Genomic DNA, 26,491 nt, shown 5'->3' with positions numbered 1-26,491 from the left:
CAATTTTTAACTCATAAAGCTTTTAAGAGAAAGGTCAAGGCATGGCTTGATGTTAGGAATTTAAGATGATTTAAAAATGTGTTTCCACAATTGTTTAATGTTGTTTTACACAAGGCAAGGATGACGTTGTCCAGGAAGGAAACAGGTATTGAATGTCAGGTCTTTCAATATGTCACTGCACATCCCGGGCTCAGGTTGTTGCTCACAGGAAGCAGTGGTGTAATCGTTGGATGACCCAAAATATATATATATTTTTTTTTTTTGCATTTACATGGCTCTTTTGATCGTTTTCATTGAGCTCCTTAACATGCCTCCATGGCTTTATTCTGTCTGCAATCAGACACTTTGGTGTTGATATCCATATAAAACTACCACGATTAACAATTAGCAAGGGTATTAATGATAAGCTATTAGAGTGCTTTGTCATTAATACTTACTGAAATTTTACTGAGAAAAAAATGTCTTCGAATGACAAATTCCTCAAACTCTGGCTGGGCGTCCATTAAACGATTGAGGTTTTAATTTTGACATGTACAAATGGAAACTGTGGCAGTCCATGAGGCTGTCAAATACTGTTTCCATCAACAACTACCTTACTAGCATAAATATGGGCTCATCATTTTCATGTATTTCATTCATCAATTTAATCATTAAAGTTTTTGTACATATTAATTATAAAAGGAAAGGAAAATGAATAATAAAAAAAATCCAATTGAAAGTAACATTTTGAAGATAAAAGTGACAGCAAAACGAGTCTTTATTAATTACTGACGGGAGTGTGGTGCATAATCAGCAGCTCATGTGTTTCATTTCCCATTCATCTTGGTTTGTTATAAAATGTTAAAAAGAAAATATGAAAATGGACTCGATATTCCCCTCATAGTCATCGGTTTTGACAATTCTAGATCCTTTTGTACAACCTTCCAGGAAGAAGGGACATTGTATTCAAAAGCCTCTGTTCAGATCATTGTGAGAGTTCAGGCCATATTGATTTTTACACATGTATGTACACAGATGAGAAGGAACCCGTCCAAGGAGGGATGTATGTGTGAGAGCCAATCAATGTGAAGGTCTGCAGACACACAGATGATGGCCATCCAGCAGCATACAGATTACATGCAGGATTTACACAGCCTGTAATAAAACATAAAGCACAATGGGGCTTCTATAGTACCCAGCTACTTTATGCACTGGGCAGGTGTGTTGGTGGGGAGCAGATCAGCTGCCTGACAGGTGATGTGCGAGGAGAAGATGAAAAACGAGCTAATGGGGAGACGGGAGAACGGCAGAATGACTATAACATTGGCTGCGTCCCCCTATGGTTCAGCGCTTTATTATCTGTCAGGGTCACAGCACCGGCAAACTGCGGGAGAGCTGGAGGTATTAACTAGCCCTTCCTGTGCTGACACTTATTAACATTGGAGAAATGAAGTCATTAGCCCACTCTATACACCCACACACGCTGTATAGGAGGTGAGGGAAGCGGCGCTAAGCTTATATATAGGCTACGGGTTGTACAGAGTAGCATCGCATTTATAGTTAAACATACAAATCAGTGCCGTTCCCTTGAACCGCAAGGAAAAACACAAATATTAACTAGTTGTTGTGTTCATTATGTGCGGCTGGAAGGACATGGAAGCTGAGAAGAAAATGATTACCTCTGGGCATGTGAGCCCGCGGGCACCGCTTCAGAGAACCACTTCCAATCTAGGACACAACTCTCAAGGAGCCCCCGGTCCCCGGAAGAACCATCTGGATTACCCTCTAGTCTGATTAACAGGGACGGAAGAAAGGTGCATATCTATTGCATGCGCAACCTCTTGGCCTTTTCTCATTTCACTATCCAATATCGAGGAGGCGGCAGATTCACCGGACATTCATTTTCTTTCTTTTCTTTTTTTTTTTTTTTTACAGTGGTAATGTCGGGTCCGTATATGCAGCGCTCTCACAGCCGGGACATCAGATTTCATTACGCCGTGCTGCAGCCGGGCTTTTACAGATCTAATCAGGGGTCTAATCATACGATTGCCACTAATCACAAATACGTCTCGAGATCAATATGCATTTCACACATGCACAACCTCTCGGCGGAGCAGAGTGTGTTCCTCTCGTATGAAATAAATTAGAGAGAGACATAAATTAAACATGATCATAGTTGTACGACTTCTGTTCTTTTACTTCTCATGTAACCTGCAATGCATTAATGTATTATGCTCCATAAATCCACTTTAGAGCCCCAATTGGATTAATTTGGCTGTTAATTAAAGGGAGGATGATTGAGAGAACGCCACCCTTGCTATGGCGAACGTTTGTTTTGTGGAGCTGCTATGATTTTAGGTCACCAATAAATCTATGACATTTGTGGGATACAAGGTGGAGGTCCCACGGGGTCAAACACACACCGATAGATAGCGAAAGTATGATCGATGACGTTAGTTTAGAGTGAAAATATGGAAAGGAGTAGATGGGAAATCAGTGATTATAGATGGTAAGAGGAGTGTAGTACTCCACATACCGGAGTGCCACTTCACCAGCTCTGCTTCGTCCCTCTGTTGTTCTTTGCAGTGAAGCACTCACTTCTTTATGCCGTCGGTTTTATGTCTTGTCTACCTTTTAATGTCTGAAAAGAGCAAATTTTATGAGTGCTGACAACAAGAGTTACAGGGTAGACACAAAACGGCTCCCGAAATCGACTCTACCTTCAGTTTCATCTGGAAAATATGTCTGAATTTTTGTTTTTTTTAAATGTTTTATCAACAAGGAAGTCAAAATGAGTTTAGAATGAAATGACAATATGACTGTTAAAGTATGACTTAGCATTCTCAAATCACACACTTCTAACAACAATCCTCCGAGGTAAAAAAGAGAACCCTGTTGCTGCCACGAGTATAAAACAGGATCACAGAGGTAAAAAGATGTATAGCTCAAACTCCTCAATATGCATAATATTTGTTTTTTATTGACTGAATATTTTGCACACTTTGGGGTTCCTCGGAGATGCAAGAATACACAGGGTGAAAGAAACCATGAAAGCTTTACTTTAGCAAGACTGAAGGAGGCTCAGAGTAGAAATTTTGCTCTGAGTTTTCCCAGATTTCACCTCTCCAGACAATTAGAGGAGAAATCTGCTCTGGGAGCTTGGTCAGTACTTCTGTTGGGCTCGGATTAACTGGTAATACGAGGGGTTTGCAGATTGAGTCTTAAACCTCCAGAACCGTTTGTGGACCCTCTGGGCCGCCCCAATCATTTGAAAACTGATATTAAATCTGATAGTTAAAATCTCACTAGGCAACCAACGCTTCTCGCAAACCATTTCTCACCACACTGTTTGACCCTCTGATTTTGATGCACTGTTATTTTTCAAATCTTGTGGCGTGTGCATGTTTGAGAGAAGAACATCTGTGCGTGTTGCAAAGCCGATTTAAAAATGTATTAATCTGAACCGGCCTTAAAGTAATATCAAGATTTCTTGTGCCACATTTCATCAACTTCCTTCTTGGTCGACCTCATAGGAAGTGACCGGTGACGGTGAATTCATGGTCACAGTCAAGCATGTTATTTTATTAAATTACAGCAAAAATAGGAGCATGCAGTTAATTGCCTTTCAAATGACCTTGGGTCGGAAAAGGGAGAGGGAGTAAATATTCTCGGTAAATACCAGAAAATGTATTTGCATAAATGTACTTTTTTATTTTACACTACTGAGATACAGAAATTCAAAAGCGTAAAAAAAAGCCCCAGGAGCCTCATGGAAACCTGTAGGGAGTGGAAGTAAACTATTATACCGTCAGACTGTTGTACTGGTCTTGACATACAACCTTAATTCATTAATATGAATTTAAACTCCATTAACACATTGTTACTTTGGTGAGAAACCTTAACCTGAGTGTTAACTTGAACTTGAAATCTTAAATAAAACAAAAACCTACTTGACAACGCATCGTAAGACACAGCAGCTGTGTGACTTGTGCTTCCTGCTTATGGAGGAGAGCAGCAAGAATGTCCAACAGGTTGCCTATTTATATTATACCCTCCCCCTTAAAATGGAGTGCCTTCCACAGCTGCGGGTGTAACTTATGGTTAAAGTGCTCGTGAGCGGAGATCACATATATACATCTGATGTCACTTTAAGTCCCCCGGGTGACAAACACACAGCAACGACTCGCCACTATATATTCACATGGAGGAGGAACAAAGTATAGAAGGAAGTCGTTTCAGAGCGGATTCACATGGAATACAAACTTTTTAACAAGAAATAATGGCATGCTTTATAAGGTGTTGTGAGGTTAATTAACCAAAACCAATGTTTTCTGGAGGAAATCAAAATATTGTCAACAGAAGAACCACAAGTGAAACCCAAGAAGAAAAAAGTTGAAGGATCGCCAGTGTTTGTCTGCTTCATTCCCCGAGGCACATGAATGCCTGTGCAAAAAAAAAAAACATTCATGGCAAACCATCTAATTGTTATTGAAATATTTCAGTCTGGACCAAAGCGGCGGACTGACGGACTGACAGACTGACCACCATCGATGTCCCTAGAGCGAAGCAGCAAGCCTTGTGCTTATTTGTTGGGTTTTTTTTCGTGAAAATTCTTGGCTTCTCCTGCCGCCCCCAATTTAAAAGAAATAATCATGAATTATGCATTATGTCTTCAAGCAAACCTCACTCACAGAGTGGACATAAAGGCCTGGAAAAACCTTGTGTGCTAACGGTATAGATTTCATGGCGAGGGGAAAGTCCCAAGGTACTGGACTTACCAGAACCGCACAACAAAGTCTGTGGGTCTGTGACTGAAAGATTGGGGCGAGACAGACTTTGAGAGGAGGGAGGAAGAAGAGATGTGGGAGTGGAAGGACACACACACACTGTGTAACATCGATTAATTACAACTCATCCATTACCATCATTGGTTTTACTGTCCGGGGTGATATTGACAAGCCCCCCAAACTAAATAACATTAGTGGAAACAAGATATACAGCTCATCAGGTTCTACAGGGTTTACGGAAATGTGCATGCTGTTTATGCACGGCGGTGCATCCCAAGGGCAACTAAAACTCTATGTTAAACACTACAAAGAGATTGTTTTTAGGAGTCAGAAAAAGGACAGTATCTTTCACTAGTTACTTCTACACAAGACTGGACATGAATGAAGCAGCAGAACCTGCTCAGGAAGAAAAGCAACAATCCCTCTGTGGACTTTTATCCGTTCTCATAAAATGGAGAGCATACGGAAGGGGATGTAGACAGAAGCCAATTTTCAAGTCGTTCTGCCAAATGATTAGTCAAACAACGTGATTCGGTGGATTATAGTTACAGTATATAGGATCTTGATTCTTACTTATGTTACTGTGATATGGACTGTTATTGCAAACTGCATGTTAAGCTATGAGATAAAGGCTATGAGAGTGTATTTATATGTATGCATGTAGATGGTGGGAATGTGCTTTTAGTAACTCTACACATTAATCTTGCACCCACTATCATAATGCAGCACACATACATACATGCATTAAGGAGCTTTATCGATGTGCCTATTTAACTTTACTAGGACAAGGTGTTCAATCATCCCGATTCCAAAGCAGTGTACATTTTCCACCAGTTCCCACCAGACTGTTAAAGAAGCTTGAATCCCTGCCGCCGGTTTCTTCTTCTGCCATTGACCCGGTGCCTCCAATGAACTCGTTTGTTTTTTCTGAACCACGAAGAATCCAAATCACTTCAAACAGCCGAGGGCTCGCCTGCAATAATCAGACTTTAGTTTTATTCTGTTTTTTTTTATCGTGTCAGAGTTTTATTTATAAGAGTAGCTCCAGCTGCAGCACAGAGAAGACAAAGACCTGATTCTATTGTTTTATAAGAAAAGATGCTTAAAGAGTCCAAACACAGGACTTTCACCCAGGGGACCACTGTTCATGAGCTGATAGTACCATTAGTCATGTGAGCCAAATGAGTTGCTAGTCAGGCGAGACCTTTGTTAAGTCAAGGTCGATCGCAGGGCTTTCCTCCAGCAGACAAAGTTGATTTATATTACCTTACGCTTGTTATGCAAGCGACTAACAATATCCTTTTAAGCCTAACCAAGAAGTTGTTTAGTTCTTTCTAACCAAGAAAACTGAAACCATTCCACTCCTTCTGTGTGGAGTTTGCATGTTCTCCCCGTGTCAGCATGGGTTTCCTCTCACAGTCACAGACATGACGTTAGATTAATGTCTCTTAATTGCCTTTAGGAATGAAAAGTGTGAATCGGTGTCTGCGTGTCAGCTCTTTGATAGGCCGACGACCCGTCCAATGTCAGCTGGGTTCGTCTCCGTGGTCAAACAAACATCCCGCTAAAGGCACACAAAAACATTCACATCCCTACATGACCATGCAGCGGTGACAATTTATCTTTTGAGTTTTAACCTCAGCGGCGCCAAGAGGCCTGCAGCCAACTTGGCACAAAAATGCTGCAGTAAATATTAAAATTGTGTGCTCTAATGGGGCAACAAAGTCAAATCAGTCCACACCGGGCAATGGCTTTTTCTATAATAATATATATTATACAATCCGAGGAAAAGAAAATGAGCTGATTTTCTCTGAGAATTAGACGGTGAAGCACAACATGCACAGGAGACTGAGATGAGTAAATTGATTTCATTTGAACCTTCTGTTAATATAATTTTTTTTTTTGCCAGTAGACAGGAGACACAATATTCAGGTGCTGCAATTATTATAATATCGTGGCTGTACAATAAGTCTAACTTGGGCAGAAGTTTTACACCTTCAGGGCATCGGAGTCGGCAGAATTTAATGCTACTGAGTAGAAAACATACTTGCCCTGTCCATCCCTCGTGGACCAATGATGAATGAATGCTGCATTGGCCCTGAATAAGACATTGGATGCACGTGTCAGTTCTTACTAAGAACAAGAGTGTGGTGAATTTAAAACAATCAGTCATTCACTTCAAGCATCAGTCAAAACGCTTCAGGGGCACGTAGCTCACCTCGGAGTATTTTCCTCACCCAGTGAATTTTAATATTATGCAACAACAGAAGAAATAAAGAAGTGCATTAGTCTTTTCTGGCAGGTAGAAGAAAGCAGTGGGCTGATATCTCTGTTTCATGTAATAATTATCACTGCAGTTCAGCAAATTGTTTTCCTCTGATGTTTTTCTGAAAAATGCTGAAACTAGAAGTAATGAGGGGTACAAAATAACATCTTTTCTTTCAGAAACATATGTAGTTGCTATACTTCAGTGAGCGAGCTTCTGCTGATATGTATATTTAATTGGGTGAAATTTAACTCTTTGAACGCTCGTCACAACATCTCAATTGAAAGTCTGTGTTATTATTATTATGAGAGTGTTAGTAGTAAAGGGAAGTAGCGATATTTGGCCCGGCTTTCTGAAAAACAACAAAAGATTTGGTTCAGGCTGCATATTTTAAAAGATGTCAAAGATGATAAATATGGCATCGGTTAGCTGAGAAAATGATTAAATGATTTTGTAATGATCTAGTTTGAGATTTCTCTCTGATGATGAAGACAAACGAGCAACCAAAAAAAAATCATCCGTTGACTGGATGCTGCGTTCAAGTACGTTCTTCTTCCCTAGCCATTGCCTTCTTCTTACTTCTTACATTTACAGTGACTATGAGGTCCTCCAGAATCAGAAAAAACCCTTAAAGCAGTAAACCGTTCCAGGGTTAAAACCTAAATGCTAACATGCTGGTGTGACATGTTTACTATCAGATGGTTCTGCTGGCTAAAACTACCAGAAAACTGTGCTATGAGTAAAGGTCAATCAAGGCAATTGACAAATCAAGATTTTGACTTGATGACGGTGTTATTACAATCCATACTGAGGATTGATGCTAACTATCTCAGGGCAATCCACACAATACATATTAGTGGTGGAATAACTGGCAGCTATGTTTACAATATAGTCTGAAAACCTTCATTATTTATATTTTGCTCACATGAGCATATTCCGGGGGCACACATCTCAGTTAGTTGTTGTTGTTGTTGTTGTTGCCTTAGGGCACCCAAAGGCTGTAATCTGGCTATGTGTGGTTGACTCACAACTTTTGACCCCACCGGGACCAGACCCTCCAAAACTTGAGAAGCGATGAAGATCACACGATTTATAATAAAGAAGTTTAATTTTGTCTTTGAAATATATCCTAAATTAGTTTTATTCCAAATATAAGATAACATGCATACTTCAAAACTGGATTCACTCCACAGAGGAATCGCTTTGGTGTGAAGACGATGCGCGTCATGAATCCGGTTGACGTTCAAGTGGGCTAAAACGGCACTGAACTCCCCCCTCCTCCCCTCCCCTCCCTCCCTCCTCTCCTCCGGGCCAAACACTCATTCACTCTCACTGCGTGTGCGTCAAACTTGTCGTCTCCGCCGCTGCTCGGGACAAAAACCGCACGCGGCGGCGGCTGCTTTCATTTCCCCAGAGCTCGAGACCGTGCGCACGCGAGGACTGAAGGGAGAGCTCGCGCCTCTTGCTGCAGGGATATCACCTCTGACGGACTTGATGTAGGACGAGAGAACACCCGTCTCCCCCCTCTTGACGATGCTCACGTAGAGGTGGTACAGCGGCAAGTGCGTTTTTTTTGTCGGCAACTTGCAGTCGTTTTTTTTATGTGTTTTACGTGTTTGCGCTCAACAGTGAGGTAGACGGACACGTTTCTTTTTTCTTTTTTTTCCTGGAGCGTCGGCGTGCGTTTCGCTCCGTGGATGCGGCTGTCGGGGTCGGTGTCTGAGCCCTGCGGGAGCAGCCTGTCATAAGGGCAGCGTGGTTTTCTCGGCTTCTTCTTCTTCTTCTTCTTCTTCTTCTCGGAGTGGATGAGGAATATTCCCCCGGAGATGCTGCTGCTGGTGCCGATGTTGTGGCTTTTACCTCTGAGCGGAGCGGCTCCGTCTCACGCCGCGGAGCAGCTGGACACCGGGGTGGTAAGTTTCTCTCCCTTCCTGCACCGGCGGAGGAACTTTTGCTACTTATTAGGCGACCTACTTTTCCACACGGGGGTGTGTGTGTGTGTGTGAACTTTTTTTGTGTGCATTTGACACCATCACTGGTCGCTGCATATATACTATAGTGGTGTTTTTTTTTGGGGGGGGGGGGGGGATCCTCCTTTTCACACTTGATCTGAATGCATGCAGTTGAATGGGAGCATGAAATAGGAGCCTATTTCTCCAAAGCGGATCCCCGTAATGGCATGCAATACATAAATGTAAATGTCCCCCCCCCATGCTGACATAGTCCTGATTAATGACAAATGGGGCTCACTTCCAGCAGATTGACACGGGCCATAAGACGTTTGCTGTCTCAGTCATTCATGCTTGACTGAATGACTGCTGATGCCAAATTCCAAAAAAAAGGGGGGGTGTTGTAAAAAGAGAGCAGATTAATTCAGCAGTGCAATGATAATTGTGGAAAATATGGAGCGAATGTCTCTTTCATGAATATGCACCAAATGTGTTGTATGACTGGATGCTTTGTGATAAACACATGGGGGATCAGCATCTGAGCAAATTACAGCTCCGATATGCTGTTTTTCACCCACTGATGTGTTTCAGCTTTGGAGTTTAATGAGCAGAGCACCTTCAGATGAAACCAGTATCTGCTAATTAGTAACTCTGGACACATCCTAATGAATTGTTTGTTTAAAAAGCTCTAATATCAACATGCCTTCATCCAACTTCTGTCTCTTCGGTGTCTCCTCATCTCGAGGCTCAGGGATTAACCCTGTTATTAAAGAGGTATGTCTGTTGCTGGACCACCTCCACTAATTCTCTGTGTGCTGCCAGGAGACAACCTTGCTAGAGACACATATTGTTCCTCAACTCTGTTGTTAAGGACTTGAATGCAGAGGAGGAGCGCTGAGTCGTCTATGAATTCCATCAGGAAATGTTGCAGCATCGCTCGCTTTAAAAACGCCTTCTTGTTCAAATGAAGGGTTGCCATGGTTCTATCAAGACGCAGATCCACAGCTGGAGAATATCACGTTCTTCAAAGAAGTTGCTTTAATCTCGCTCTCACACCGGAGATTAAACACGCTGGCTGGTTGGATGTGGATGGCGTCTGCCTTGACAGCGTGTTATCCCTTATCAAGCTATATGTTTGAGTGTGTGAGCAAACACTTGGCTTCTTATCTGTCCAGCAGAAATGTGGGCACCGCTGGAGTTGTTGTTTTTTCTCCCTGCACATCCAAGTGTAAGTGCAAAGTTCACAGTTTGCTTTGCCAGCTGCTGAGAAAACAACCTACATGTGCTCTTGGGTTATTCGCCTCTGCTCATCAGCCATGTGTTCGCCTCTGCCCCGCGTCATTTAATGCTGTTCCACTGGTTCGTAGTAGCTCCTGTGCTGGGAGCAGCTGGCCTCAGTTCCTTTTTCTTTTTTTTTTAATGAACCCACAAATCAAAACAATTAAACGAGGCTTAAAGCTGCAGAGTGCTGAATCCATATTCTCAATGAGACTGGCAGCACCAAGGAACCTTTCACACATTATTGGAAAACAGTCAATTTGGTCTTGACATCCAACATATTGCTGACTGCAGGTTTTTGGATGTCAAGGATTTATTTTAAGGTTTGAAAAATGGCAGATTGTAATAACTTTAATTTTTCAACCAAATTTACCTCGTTTTCAAGACATTTTTGTTTTAGAAATATACATAAAATGTAAAAAATAAACTCAGAGAATGGTCTGGAAGCACACACTTTCTCCCCCATTGATAAATTCTGGATCTGGCCACCACCCGGGTTAGTCACCTCATGTTCAAGCAACAACTCACCAATCATGACTCAACATCGTTACAGTCAGGTAGAGTGGAATTCAATAGAAGTAGGGTGGCTTCTCGGCTTCATTGATTAATCCAACGATTTTCCTGATTGTTTCTTCACCTTAATGTCTATTAAACTTCAGAAAAAGGCAGAAAACAAACAACTATTACGGTTTCCCCAATAGGTGACATCTCGAAATGTCTGAGGGTTTTATTTCATCCAACAGTTTAGAAAATATTCTATTTATATGTGTTTTAAAACAGAAAATCCTTACACTGGAGAAGCTCTTACTTGATAAATAAATAATTCTAATGATGAATCGCTCATGCAAATAGTTTGGGATTTATTTTCTGTTGGTGGACTAATAGTTCCACCAAGCAACTGTAGATGTTTCCGACTCAGCCAATAACGTGTGAGTGTGTTTTCATCCTCTGATCGAATGGGATCGCACACTTAAATGTGATAACTGGTCTTGCTAACAAGATTCAGGTTGTTGGTTTGTTGTGAAAGGTTAAGGATGACCAAGGGAGTTGGACAGACAGATTGACAGATCAGCGTCCACAGACACACTCCCCTCCCCTGTGACTGCCCAATTGACTTTTAAATAAGACTTCTCGTATCGGCGCAGCTGTTGATAAAAGGAGAATTGGCTGTTGGGGGGGTTCTCCCTTCTCGGCCCAGTTGTGTCCATAAGTGTTATACATTTGGGACTCAAAAACAACAAGTCTACCCACAGAACCGTGTCCTGATCTCTAGCTCTGCTGCTCCCTAAGCCCCATTTCACCTCAAAGCCACGGAACCGCATCGCTCGGCTCGACTAAGCTAAATGCATCCGTCTCCCCTCGTACCTACTGTACACTGCGACTGTAATTAGCCGAACCACAAACTTCAGCACAGCTCTGAGGCATCCAGCCTCTAGTTTTTTCGCTGTTATCTAGCCCAATATATTACTGCAGAGCACCAATTTGCAATTTCAGCATTTTAGGAAAACTGCTACATAACAGCTTAAATGTAATCTCCACTATATTTCTGTGCTCATCATGTCATTTTAGTCCTGATGGCTGTTTTTATGCAAGTACAAAAGGACCGGGCTCCTCAAGGGACTATCAGGAAGCAGAGCTGTGCTTGCTTTAGCAGCTGTCATACGATAGAGTAAGGTGGCCGGATCAGCTCTGATAAGTAAAATAAAAAATACTATTTAATCTTGTAGAAACTGACCTTTAAGAATGTCTGCCTGTGGAGCGTTTACACTCTTTTTAGTGAGGAGCAATTTATTTTTTGTCATTTTTTTTAATGCTTTGTAAGAAATAAAACAAATGCACAGCGAATGCCTGATGAACCACTGCCTGCCAGTCTGCTTCTAATTCTCATTTTTGCTTTATCATTTCTTCAATGAGAACGCCATCTGGTCCGCAGTGAATAGAAGAGGAAAAATAGGAAAGCAGACGCCGCCCTCCTCCATTAACTTCCACTACTAGTCTACTACTTACTCTCACTTCCTGCTAGGCCTCGTAATAGCGAAGTTGTCATGCAGCTAGCCTCTCACAAATCCCCCACCCCCTCATTAGCTCTCCCTCTTTGCCTCTCGTGAGTGCACAATTCACCAGTATCATATTTGTCCCCTCAGTCTTTCAGTCTCCTTCCTTCAATTTCCCCTCTCCCAATCCAGATAGGGGACTTTCTTCCTCCCAGCGCATCGTGGGTTCTCCTGATTACACCCAGAGGACCCGGGGTGAAGGGGCCTCAAAGAGAATAAAAACTGGATGCGGTGACAGTCAAGGGAAAGTGTGATGGAGGGATTGCTGTGCTGAAATAAGCAATTAGCCAGACATGGTAGGGAAGGGAAACTTGAATGAATCAGAAAGAAAGAAGATACTAAGAGTTAAGGGAGTTTGGACATTATACATGCAAGATATTTCTAAGTAATTGTCGTCAACAGTTGTGACACGATTGCAGATAATTAGAAGAGCACCAAATGCTAGTTGACTCCTCTTCCTCCTCCTTGCAATGTCATGCCGGATCATTAGGATTCTCTTAGCCCCGCTGTCCTGCGACCATCAAGCAGTGCGACCTTTCTGTCTGCAGCGCTGTATCATGGGGCTTATATCCTGGGCAAGGACACCTTTTTTTTCCGTGGATGTCAAGTGGGTGAGGACGGAGAACATATCATTGTGTGATGAATGACGGAGCACCCGGGACAGTCGCAGCTTCTCAGGAAGAGGAAGACGGAACCGACCGGTCCCCTCGATCCGCTCCCATCCAGTCTGTCATGTGAGTGTAAGTGTAACAGCCCTCCGAGGAGTTGCACGTTTTCTGAGGAGATTGTCAGAGTTCATAATATCCTTAGAGGCCATTTCGACAAAGATCTTAAGGGCCCTGACACTTCATTGGCTGCCACTGCAGCACGGCGGTGTGAGACTGATGCGTGGCAGCTGCAACGCTTTTTTTCCCCGCCTTGATCTTTTTAGTCAATGACGACGCCAGATTGAATTCAGGACTTAAAGTTGATAATGTAGACAGGAAAGTCTGCTTGTTACATTTTATAGCAGCTCATAGATTTTTAACACTGCGTGTGTGTGTGTGTGTGTTTCTGGCCTTTTCTTTGACCTAAATGGTAAATTCCAGTCTGGTACTGTTATGGGAGATTCAATCGTTACGCTGACATTTTACAGGGGAAATTCTGTTTAACAATACAAAAGCTCAACACATTGCAGACCTGTAGCAGGACTGATATGCTGAGGCTCGGTACTTGAAGTTATTTCTCAGCCTCAGGATAGTTTGCTTGGGGAAACGTGGGCCTGAGGATCCGATGACCTTTTAACCTTAAAACAAGCCTTTGGCTTAAAGGCATAGGCCACAATGCAGGCATTGTAGGTAGTCTACATTATACATTTCCATTTGGCCCCTGGGTCCCCCAGTTCACAACACCAGAATTGTGCATCCTCTGACCAAGGTTGCTCAAACATGCAGCATCCACTGTTTGAACATGCTCTGTCCACTTGGCGTTTCGCCTCTCTATATTTGCGTTTTTTGGCACTTTGTCAGACAATTTTGTAGCTTCCTCATGGATGCACGCAGAGGCTACACACACAAAGGCTGATGCCCAGAAACCAGCAAAAGAAGAAGATGCAGATAGAGGGCAGAGTCTCTGCGGGTACAGACCCTGCCACACACTTCTAGTCATGCGTGATGATTGATTGCTTTTGCATGAGCCTACACATCGCTTTTGCATTGTATGCCTCTTAAGTTTAAGTTTTTGTGAAACAGGCTAACTTCCTTCAGACGGTCCCTGGTGCTTTTTCATGTGCATTTCACTTGATATTTAAGGAAAGAAATGACTTATCTTTAGTCTGTGCTTCTCTTGTTCAATGGTACACTGATTGAACTCATTTGTGGGAACATCTGCTGTGATTCAAGGATTCAAAGTTGCTCATCTCATCAGTTTATTTCCTTTTCATCTCAGAAGGAAATATCGTAGACGCGGAGTAGATCCACCCCCGTTTCTGTCTGATTTTTACCGAAGTGATGGATTTAATATTGTGGGCAAGTGAGCGCTGTGTGCCGCGAACAGAGCTGCACGCGATGGTCTTTTCCAATGCCTTGAACTGACTTCATTACTTGAGCAGACCCACTCCGGGGCTCCCCTTATAGAAAACCTCAAATCAACTCCATGTGGACGCTTCTATTTCTAACCCGGGGAGCCCCGCCTCCCCTCCTTGTGTTCGACCAGATCAAAGTTCTGGTTGCCTATTGCTATTCAAAGGGCCGACCAGATCTTGTAATTACAGTGGTTTCTGGTAGTGCGCTGGCTTGAATGCTGAAGCCTAAAATAATCTATAGCCCTGCCAACTGAACTGCCAATAGACTGCTTTAATAGTACCATCAAGAAAACCCGAAAAAGCAACAACAAAGCGCCTCTGAAATTGCTTGCAGAAATTGGCAGAATTATAATAAATGTGGTTTCGTCTCTCCGTGTGTGTGTGTGTGTCACTTTCTTCTTGTGTGTCAGTATAAAATGTGTATGCGTGGTTGTGTGTCCCTGCCACAGTGGTGATCTCATAGTTTCATCCGTAGGACTGTGTATTGTTTGTTTAAATACGGATTCCAGTATCTTGAATTGCTTTTACCTTCCCCTCCACTTTGTGTGACTGAACACCTCTTAGCCTAATGAGGATAGTCTCTATAATAATGTGACTACAGCTCATTTCTCTAAAATATGTAGAATTCCTTATTACGTAAACATTCAGTTTTCTTGAAATGACAGCTCATTATGTAAACAGTCTGTAATTGACAGGAGGTATTAGGGAATTGCAAAACTCATTCTACCACCTAGCAAAATCTGCCCTTAAATTGAACACTGTAAAGTTTCTTTAAATATGTATCAATCGCATCAGTCACTTTTTCCATATCCAGGTTTACATCTGCATAATTTAAAAAAGGAAATATGTCATGCGCAGCTGGTTGCTGAGAAGCGATGTTGCGTTTTAAAATGCTCTTTTTTTTAAAAAAAAGAGAGAGTTTGGCACAGTTCTCACTCCACATGAAGCACACTGGGGCTACGTTACATCACTTCCAGCCAACTTCATTGAGCACAATGAGGGGAAAAGTGTATCAGAAACTGTGAGAATTCTGCCGTCGGGCAGAGCTACAAGCACAAACAAACCTCATCTGTCAGCATGTTAGCGTGGCGTTCGCTGCTGACCCTGTTTGCAACGGTACACGGCGTTATCTTCACCCCGCCTGTCTGTCTGCTCCACTCTGTGTGTGTGTGTGTGTGTGTGTGTGTGTGTGTGTGTGGTGAAACACTAGAGCAGCGGATATTAATGATTGTGTTGAATCTAACAGTCAAATGAAGATAGGCGTAATACTGGTCATAACTTGCATCGCAATTGCTTGATCATCCGTGGAGTCAACTTCAAGACCGCTAAGTGTTCACGATCTCATTTCTCCGAAGGTCCAAGTGAGGAGAAGAGAGTCAGACGGGTGGGAGGAGGGGGGGGGAGGGAAGACCTCGAGTGGGTGGCGGAGATCAGTCTCCATCCAACTGTCACTGGCAATTTAGCCCACTTTCCTTTTAGTCCAGTGTTGATACTCCAATTCCTATCAAGAGAATATAATGAGCCACTAACCGTCTGCTGCGTTTCGAGTGATACTCGTGATTGTGTGAGCCGCTGTGTGTACGACTGCGTGAGCTGCCGTCGCGACAAAGGTTAATCCTGCTGAATGGAGCCGCGCTCATTTAGGTTTGAGTTTAAAAATAGAGTCAAACATGTGAACACACACACGTACACATATGTGTGTGTGTGTGTGTTCTTGCATGTACATAGTTAGTGTTAGACATGCCAGTTGCCGGCATTCCTCCGCGAACGCTGGAGTTTTCTTTTTAAGGATCGCTATAGTAACACATGGCAGCTATTGTATGGGCTTTATGAACTGCATATAAGGACAGTCTATAAATACATTTCCGTGGACGTATTTCCTCCTAAAGCTTTGAACTTTGAAAGCAGAAAAATGGATGCCATAGCTTTTCATGTCTCAGTATTGTTCAAGTTAATATGCACATTAGTAGAACAGCATTTCCATTCATGATGTATACTTTCCCCTTGTTTCCCTGGAGTGGATTTGATTGACGTTTTTTTCCGTATCCGTAAAAGGCCACGGAGATTAAACACATCTACCTGTGTTACTGATTAACTGAGGTTTTGACAGAACATTAATTATGTAATGGCAGCTGACCTTTTAGCTGTGATGTGGTTTGAGATTTCTCAAAGATCGTGCAGTGAAAGAGTGCATGCTGCATTCAGAGTGTTACACCTGCACATTACAACAACTCCTCTTATAGTGTTCCAGCGCAATAAAGTGTCTAAAAATGGGACTGGAGCGGTAATAAATCACTCTGAGACCATTATGATGGAGACGTTTGTTGGTGGATTTTAGCTTTGACGTACGCCGAGGCAGGTTACGGTAAAAGAACAAATTTGAAGATTGACTCCGGCATCACAATCTGTCAGGCGTCAGGAGGTTTTTTTTTTTATGTGCATTTGCTTTACAGTCTTCACCATTATCCTCGCTATCAGGGGACACTGGGTGACTTTTATTAAATCCTTGTGTCTGTGGTCTTTGGCCGGGTGCCACGCCACATGACTGCCCTCGGAGAGGAGAACTTCAAAGACGTTTTGAACCCCCTCCTCACTGGAGACACTGGAACGTACGCCTGTTAAATTAAGCTCCGGTTACAGAGGGGATGACCTAATTGACTCCATCACTGTTTATCTTTAATCTCCCGCTGACATTTTCTTAAATTCCCCTTTCTCTTTCATTCCATCATCCCTCCTTCATTCAGTCCGTACTTACTGTTGAGCTGATTTATGCCCCCGATATGTAAATGGTCGGATCGTAGATACCGGATTTTTTTTTTATTTGCAGGGTTGAAAGTGTGCGTCTGCCTTTTCGTGCACTCTCAAACCTTTTGCTGAAAAATGCACAGCTGATAGGACTTGACAGTGCACTCGGATGCTATCTCACCGGCCTCTCAGCGGAGGTGAGCTGCTGCTGCTGCTGCTGCTGGCACAGATGGAGCAAATTTGACTTGGGCAACACGAGGCGGCGATGAACCGTTTCAGCAGAAGAAGTTACTGCAGTCTCTAAAAAGACCTTCTGTCACATTGTCAGGGAAAGAATTCATTGTTTGACATCATTGCCAACGATATGTGGTTGTGCCTTTTTACTATGTGGCGATCAATCTAACAAGTACGCTGATTTAGTCGAAGATTAATGTGCACCGCGTGCAGGTGATTCGGAGGGTTTTATCTACAGGCAGGAACACACACACACACACACACACACACACACACACACACACACACACACACACACACACACCGTCAAACACAACAAGAAACTGATGAATGGGGATTCGTGTGCTCGTTGCAGTGCATCTAAATATGTTGCGCAGTGTCCTGCTGATTTCTCCTAATAACCTGTTTTTTTTTCTCTGGCTTCTTTCTCTATCTCTTTATATCCATTCTGGCCATTTCAGGCTTTTTACATTTCTTTTCTACTTTTGTCTCCCACTCTGTTTATTTCTCTCTCTTCCCTGGCTCTCTCTGTCATTTTTGTTTCTTTGTATTCTTTCCTGTCTCTCCACCTTCCTCCTCACTGCCTCCAGTAACAGACACTAGTTGAGTCTCGGCTCCCTGTACAATCCTGTACAATCCTCGTTGTCACGCTCTCACTCGCACACAAACATGCAAATTAGGGCCAGATTTTCCTCCCGCGCGTCGAGGAAAATCACATTCGCACCTCTAACGACATGGAAAGCGGGGTGTCAGAATAAGCACCTCCATCAGAATGCACTACATCCTTTGAGCAAGTCAGATTCGTGTCCCATTATATGCTCATTGCACCCGCGGGAGAGAGAAATACTCCCTGAAGTGAAGTGATTGATCGTTTCAGCGGGGTGGCACAGGGTGCCATCTGCTTGCAACATAGATTGGTTGAAAACTGATGACTTTTTGTCTGCTGTCTGTCTTCTCTTCGTGGCATGCAATCTGAAAATAAATTGTAAATCTCCTCATTGAAAATAAAGTCTGCGCGTTTGGAAAAACATCAATGGGACGAAAGCAAACTAAACAAATTCCCACGCCTTCTTGTGTCCCTGAAAACAGCAGTTCATTTCCAATCGGAAACGTTTAAAGATTTATAAAATGACATAACCGTGTTTATGATGGGAAGAGCTAAAGATGTGCAGGCATATATGTAACGTTGAGATTTAATGCTGAGGTATTGATATATGTATTTATATAAAATATATATATGCTGCATTCTTTCTGACAGAGGCTCTTTGTCACAAATCTGCGAAGCAGAGGCAACGCCATGTGCCAAGTCCATTGAGCATCCACAGGAAATATTATATAATATATGCATAAATGGGGCTAAAAATATCAACTGGGCCGGATAATTTGAGGTATAAAAAGGGAAGCTGGATGAACTGCTTTCACTCACATAAGGCTCATTGTCTCATTTGTATTTTCACTGAATAAAACCCTGATTCTTACATTAAGTGGTTTAATCCGAGTCAGACGGATGTTTACGCTGCCATGCATCGAAACGTCGTTTCCTGCTGCAACATACATTTTATTACTGATATTCAGTATCTTGTGAAAAGGACGGATCAAAAATATGCTTCTGATAATAGAAAATAAGGAGAAATCTATGGAGAAAAGCATACGTCATACAATCAATTACAGTTTTTTTACTATTTCTAACAGACAAAAGTAATTCACAGCTTTTCAACCATCATACAAACTGTCAAATGTCAAATTGATAGATTCACTCTCACATGTAACATAATGTAATTGAAGGTGTAGGCCGCGTACAAAATCAATAACGGAAGCACAAATGTAAGGCGGCTGCCGCCTGCCAAAACGATCCACTTAATAACCAACGCGAGTGGATGAAGCAGACTGGATCCACTTTTACTGTAACGGGCGAGAACATGCCAAACACCATCTGGTGTGTTAAATATTCACTTGGTAAACATGGTGTGAATCATTTTACAATCCTCAAAAATGCTTAACATGATAAACGTTGGTTGAATATGAAAAAAAAAACAAGGATAACGTAACTATATGCAGAAATGTATTTATGCAGAATGAGACTTTAAACCCTATTTATATAGAACATCCATGAATCTCTGATCCGTACTTGTTACTAGTGTAACAGAAATGGATCACAGTTCTGACCCTCGGGCCATTTGTTTGACGCCCCTGCTTTAGATGTTTTCTGGGCACATCCAACTGGTAAGAGGACCTATACTACGCTTGATGTTATATATATCTAGTCTGGGCTGAGGGACGTCTCAGGGTCCCCCCAGGAAGAGCTGGCTGGGGGAGAGGGATGTCTGCCCCCCTTGACCCGGCCCAGATGGGCAGAAACGATAATGGAGTGAAGTTGGTGCACGCTGATCCAACCTTTTCTCAAGGTGAGCTTTTGGTCACGGTCACCAAAACAACACCTGTCACAAAAACGCTCAATGGTCTGCTACTCACGACCGACTGAAATTAAATTGCTGTGTTGTTGCCTGTTGACATGAGTGCAGTTCAACTTGAGGTCCCCTGAAAGCCGATTTATATATATGTCCTGACTTCTGTTGCTTACTGCTTTACTACTGTGGGTTGTACAGGTTCTGTTCTCTCTCAGTCAAATAATCCACAGCTTTGGCATTTTCTCACACTCATGAATTATTCATACAATTACAAATGACTAATCCAAACTGGTACCTTAATTCAAATAGTGGATCCCCAGGAAGGTTTGACAATTTTAGATGTATTCGTAATATTTGGCTGATATGACAATTAATAAAAAAAACATAAATCAGGAACTAGAGGAGGTGGGGGGATGTTTTTACTCCACTTAGAGGATTTAAAAAACAAAAAAATAGAGTACAAACTGTGGACGGGAATGTATAAAGTCCACATGTATAAAGAGAGATGATGTTAAAAGCCTGGAGAGGAAAGGTGAAGGAGGAATCATTTCAAAGCGTGGATTCATTCTCGCTCTTTTATCGCCTGGCAAATTTTCTGTTGGATTAAACGTGCCATTCAAGCACGTGTCACCCCCAGTTTCCCTCTCCTTCCACCCCCCCTATATTCTCCATCTTTGATCTTATCGGTTTACACAAATGAGATGAAACCACTCGTGTTTTTTTCGGGATGTGCCATTGGATTGGTTCCTCAGTCAAACCCACTTCAGCGAGGTTTTATTCCGTAGATCACATATGATCCCGGTGTAATACTTTAAGTTAACCGTCTCTCTCTGAATAAGCCGCTGATATGAAAATGTGAAGCTGCTACAAGTGCTTTGAATAATGATAGCATCGTAACGCCCGAGGATGTTCTGATGAAGAACAGAATATGGCCTGTTGACATTTACGTATGCATGATATGGGTATATCTGCTTATAGGTCATTCACATCGATACATTTTGAATTTATAATACATAAAACTCACTGTTTATATATAACACTGCCAAGCATAAAAGCAAAAACACACGCATGCCAGTTCATCATGGTGATATTTCTTGACTTCCGGAGTTCTTGTCTGCTTGACTGATGGTTTAGTCCGTTTCTGCAGTCAAGATATCAGGATGTGACTTTGACAGGTTTTCACTCGTGTATTTCCTCGGAGGCAGCGAAACATGTTGTGGTAACACGTTGGGGGCTGACTATCTCTTCACAGGTGGAAGTCAACTTGTGAGCCTGGCAACATTAAGGTCTACAAACAACCCACAAGGCAACACCCAGGTTCACTCTGCAGTGCAGGGATAGATACTAACTGCATCCAGAGAGAGAGAGGGAACATGTTTATTCCTATTTGAATGCACCAGTAAGGTGCAAGGATTACATTATGTGTCCCAATTACCCAGATGAAATTAATTCATGCACATCATTTGTTTGGTGCTATAGACATAAGATAAGACTATAGATATAATACAAGACATTTGCAAGTATTTTTCTAACTTTATGGGCAAACCTATAATACATTTACATTTACATTTGTATAATACAACCCCCATTTTTTCATATGTAGATTCCAGAAATAAATCTCATATTTGAGTCAGGACAATTTGATGTGTCGACTCCGTTCACTCCTTTTTAATCATAATGCTGTCAACCGTTCACACAGGTGAGACATGTGCGGGGTCGGACAGGGAAAATGTTAATCTGGAAAATTGTTTTCGTTGTGTATGTTGTTGTCAACAACAACCACAAATAAAAAATATGTTGAATGCAGATGAATTCATGGAAGGCTCCTAGCTCTCCGCTCCGTTAATATTTATGTATCACCTGCTGTGAGGTCCTCGGCAGTGGTCTCCTTTTCTTTGCCCCTGTTCCCCACTATTATTATCATTACTATCATTAAGAAATAAATGTGTTATCTTAAAAAAATAAGAAGCCTTTCTGTTATTTCATTATTTCCCTAATCAGATGGGCTTTTCCAACATTGCAGCAGCCAACAGGTCATTTTTTTTCTTTTCCACAATTCATTTTTTCCCACGTTGAATTTCAACATTGCCAGTCCGAGCCTGGATGTCTGTACAACATAATGGTCAAGATTGCAATGGTTAAGCTCACCACTGTAGCTGCAAGTCCATATTTTATAGTACTTGAAATGGAGCTGCTCTGAACGCCTCACTTCCTTTCTTTCTTCCACAAGCAAAAACAAAAGCCTTCAACGTTCTGTTATCAGCAGAGAGCACCCAAGAGGCCGGGGAAAGCTTCATCCTTAATTGGCATTAATTAATGGATTCACATGATGATATCTGAAAACTTTTAATACCACGGCACTCTGCCTTTCAAATTAATTCACCCTTTCAAACTTTTCTTCGACTCTTCGCGAACCAGGATGTCGGAGCTAATCTTCGAGGTAGTGAGGAACTCTATAATGCACTGCATTACTTCATGACCCCGAGGTCACAAGGTTAAACGTCTCCCAGTGACTCATTTCCTGTCCGTGAACTGAAGTTGAAGGGGCTCAGCAGCTGTTCATCAGGGCTAAACAGGGAGGTATTGTGGGAGACGGTGGCCAAACTGATTCTGCTTTTGAGAGATGTTTCCGTGGTGATACCATAGTCACAGAACTCTGTGTGTGTGTGTGTGTGTGTGTGTGTGTGTAGCAGCTGTGAGAATTACATTAGAGACCAGAAAAGGATGTGATGTCACAGATGTGACATAGCCAGTAATGGAATGATGAGCAACACTGATACTGCAGTTTGTAGTCTGGCGGTGTGATAATGTACAACCTGGGCGATGGGACAGTTCTCTGTTGTAGCAATGTCTCAAACACAAGATGCAGTTGTTTCTATTTGTAGGTCAAAGTTAAACAACGGCGACCTTTGACCTGTGAGTCACACACACTGAAAGGGGAAACTCATTCTTCCACTCAACAGTTGAGAGTTGAGTGGATATTTACAGAGTGTGAAAAACGCCTCAATGAAGTTGGTGAGTGAAGTTGGTGAGGTTCAGCGTTTTACTGCCTCGACATGAATCAGTTGAGCTGGTTTTTTCAAAAACGACTTGCGTCCACGCTGGCATTCCAAGGATCTCCTCATGAAGATCTCTGCAAAAACGCCAGAACAAGAGAAAAATGGCTACATTTCTTCTTCTCTGTTGGTAAACAAGAAAACCATGTGCATCACAGCCATCTGATGAGGAGCGGGGCCAGATGGCTCGCTTGCTCTGCTGAGTCTCAGCTTGTTTAAAGTCCAACTGAGATTAACTTGCATTGCCTTTTTTTTTTCATCTGCAGTAGCATGCATGCATATCTGCAATACAAATCACATCCTGTGTGAAAAAAAAATACATTTATATTTTATGATGGCGCCTCCTATTTTTGCACCAATTCCTCGTCATACTAATGGGTCGTTGTCTATGTAGGTGGAGAACTTATAGTTTAATAAGCAGCTCATCTACATTAAACAGCATGTAAACCTACCTGTAATGATCACGTGGGGTTGCTAATGACACACAGACTGGCTATCGCAGTAAGTTAGCAGTACTTTTCCTCTTTCTCTTGTTCCCCTGCCAGTGTTCTGTTCCAGAGCTAATCAATCAAACACAGACACAGACCGTTCCAGCCGGATTTTGGATGTTTCCCCAGTGATCTTTATAATCTTCCTTTTAATGACCAAAACTTATAACAACACCTTTAAAAAAAAAAACACGCTGACATGATTTCTTACTGCAAAAAGAGATGACTAAATGTGATTTAAGTCCCCTTTGTTTAAAACGTGAATGCAGACATATTTAAGATCACTTTTTAGGCCTACGATAAAGAGATGTTTGATTCCCGGCTCCTCAAGTCGGCAGGCCCCGTAAGGCTGTGAATGAGTTCGATTAAATCAGATCCTAACGGGCGGGCGGCTCCTCTCCCATCAGTGTGTGAATGTGTGTGAATGGTTGAATGTAGTGTAAAGCGCCTGGAGTGGTTAGAAAGACTAGAAAAGTGCTATAGAAATGCAGGTCCATTAAAAAAAAAACACCTCGAAGCAAAAAAATGTATAAAACCACCAATCTTCCTCAAACTCGCACACCCACACGCTGCCTCTCCGTCTCAAGCCTCACGTTTCAAGCGCTATACGCTGATGTATCTGCACTTCAGCTTCAAATCTGCGCCCACAATAATCAATGTCTCTCACACACACACACACGGAGCTCAGCCTTCTCCCTCAAATCTGTTTCATTCTTGGCTTGCACTCAACTTTGTTGCAGAAAGGCAGCTCGCTCACTGTTTGCTGCGATAAATTGCTATTGAAAAACGAGTCATTTAAAATATTTAATTAGGGAAAGTCTGGGTCATTTTCTATATCAGACAGGACCTACCCGCAACAAGATCTTTACTTTAATAAATCACATCATAATATAGTGTACGGTATGTAAACTCTGAATGTGCTAGTAGGGATTTATGCGCTAGTTTTCTTTCACTCTTTTTTTTTTTAATTTGTTGATTCTTTTCTACTCCAGACTTTGCTGTATTAAAGGATCACAGGGACCAGAGCTCAGGATTACAGAGATAAACTATCCCTCATATACTGCAGCATAGACCGAGAGCAACTCAAACCCTGTAATACCCACTCAACGCCTCAATTACACGTGTATTTGTGAGAAAGTGAGAAGTGGAATGTGTGTACAGCATGTGTTAAAGCCCCTCTGTGAATTATTGTTTCCATGTGGACGTAAATAAAAGTTCTGACTGTGCGTTTCTGTAATCTGTGTGTGTCTCAGAGTGCGTGTGTTTACATACAAATATACGTGGTCAGCTACATACTAGTCGTGTTTACATCCAATCCGCACATTCATTATTGAACAACATCTTCACATTTAATGTTTTTCTCTGTCTATTATTTTGGAGGAATAAAGCCTAGAACGTGTCTTCAAAAATCTGAGGGGAAGTCTTTTGAAGATGGTGGTTTTGTTTATACGTTGCCTAAACAAATTGAAAGTTAAATCTTACTGTTGTCTTATTCTGGTTCCCTGTATTTGTGTGCATGCATGTAAACATAGCCAGTTTATAGCTGGAAGTATAATTCTGTCCTAGTATCACTTTAACTGTTCATTTTTCACTAAAGTTCCTGATAAAACTAGTTAAAACTTTTTTATTATTATTTTTATTTGTCAAGTATTTAATCCACACAGGATACAAAAATAGGCTCTACCATGTGGTTATTTTGAATTACAAGAAACATGCTATATTGTGATATACACCGTATCTTTAATATATGAAATTACCTATTTTGGGATAGATGGTTTTGACCATATGGCCCAGCCCTATGTATATAGTGTATGTGCATATTTACTGTATATTATTATACTGTAAGGAGGGACTGAAGTGAAGGATTTTAACTTTTCAGAAAAAAATGAACAAGATGATTATCCTTCTTAGTGGGAATGGATTTAAGATTCCCTCGCCAAGTGTTTAATGTGGCATAAAGGTCATTTGAGTTTGTATGATACGGAATATTTCCTGGAAATTCAATGCCAAAGCAATCCCATCCAAAAGTGTCTTGAGAGCATCGAACCCAAACGGTGGCAACGTCACGCTTCCCAAGTAATTGTTGCTATATATATATATATAGTGACTTGAGGTGTGCAAAAAAGGCAGGAGTGCGCATTGATCGACAGGTTTGACAGAAAGGATGCCGTGAGCTTAATCAGCCGGGGTTACACACTGAGGAAAATTGACTGCCGTTGCCGTTGGTGGTGCATCAACAGACGAGTTTGATTTAGCAGCCTGTCTAATTGTTACCACAGTGAAGTGCATCAGCGCGGCCCTGAATCCCACGAAGTATACGGGCGAACGATAAATGTCAGCTTATTGACAGTGAGGAAAAGTGTTGCTCGGATTGATTAAAAGCTGCTGCCAGCGTTCAAATAACAAAAAGAGGAAAGAAAACACGGGTCTGTCGCTTTAGAGAGCTCTGGAGGGACCGCTAATGACATTTTACACAAATATGACTGTAAAAGAGACTTTTCATTTCAAGTATTTTTCTGTAACATTAAATATCAATAAGTGACCAAGTAAACATGAATTTTCTGGTTTCGGGAAAAATAAATATGACATGTGGGGGTTGTTTTGATCGGATTTGATTGACAAGTATACAAAAGTGTGTTCATGTAGGACGCTGTTGCTCATAGCAACATGATTGTGAGGAATTAGTGAATTATTGTGCCTGAGAAGAAGCGGTTGCCCACCAACACTGAACTGACCAGTTGCCCAGAAACCAGCGAATGCTCCAGGAACTTAGTGGTTCTGATCAAGTAATTGTGAAATATGACTTCTCTTCCCTTTCCACCTTTGTACAGTTCAAATGAAAAACACACAATGTGTTAATTAGTGAGCTTTAGGCAGGTTCTGTTCCCTTTGGTCAGAGCCAGACTTCACCATTCCCTCCTGTTCTTTGCCTTTGTGCTTTAAAAGCGGAGTTAACCGGCTGCTGGCTGCGGCTCTGCATTTACTGAGAGTGGTATTGATCTTCTCATTTAAGTCTTGGCAAGAAAACAAATAACCATATTTCACAAAATGTCAAACTTCTCCATTAACGCCAAACTTTTTTTGCCTGGAATTAGAGCAGGAGGCACTTTCATTTCGCAGAGATGATTTATGGCTTTCACTCAGGGAAACTTCTCCCAGTCGTTTTATGTTTTTCATCTAGGATT

The 26,491-nt window shown here is 41.9% G+C and overlaps 1 protein-coding gene across 1 annotated transcript in view; it reads left to right on the top strand.

Moving 5' to 3' along the window:
* The first annotated feature begins 8,805 nt into the window (after nt 1-8,805).
* The window catches only part of LOC311029543 (matrix metalloproteinase-17-like), a 54,448-nt gene continuing 36,762 nt past the window's right edge, over nt 8,806-26,491 (top strand). The window contains exon 1 of the mRNA XM_084034737.1: nt 8,806-8,945. Within this exon, the coding sequence (XP_083890863.1) occupies nt 8,838-8,945 (108 nt within the window). The 5' untranslated portion in view covers nt 8,806-8,837. The remainder of the gene's footprint in view (nt 8,946-26,491) is intronic.

Source organism: Eutrigla gurnardus (assembly GCF_963514095.1).
Source record: "Eutrigla gurnardus genome assembly, chromosome: 19".
NCBI lineage: Eukaryota > Metazoa > Chordata > Actinopteri > Perciformes > Triglidae > Eutrigla > Eutrigla gurnardus.
Note: the sequence above shows the minus strand (reverse complement) of the source record. Positions and strands in the feature narration are given on the sequence as shown.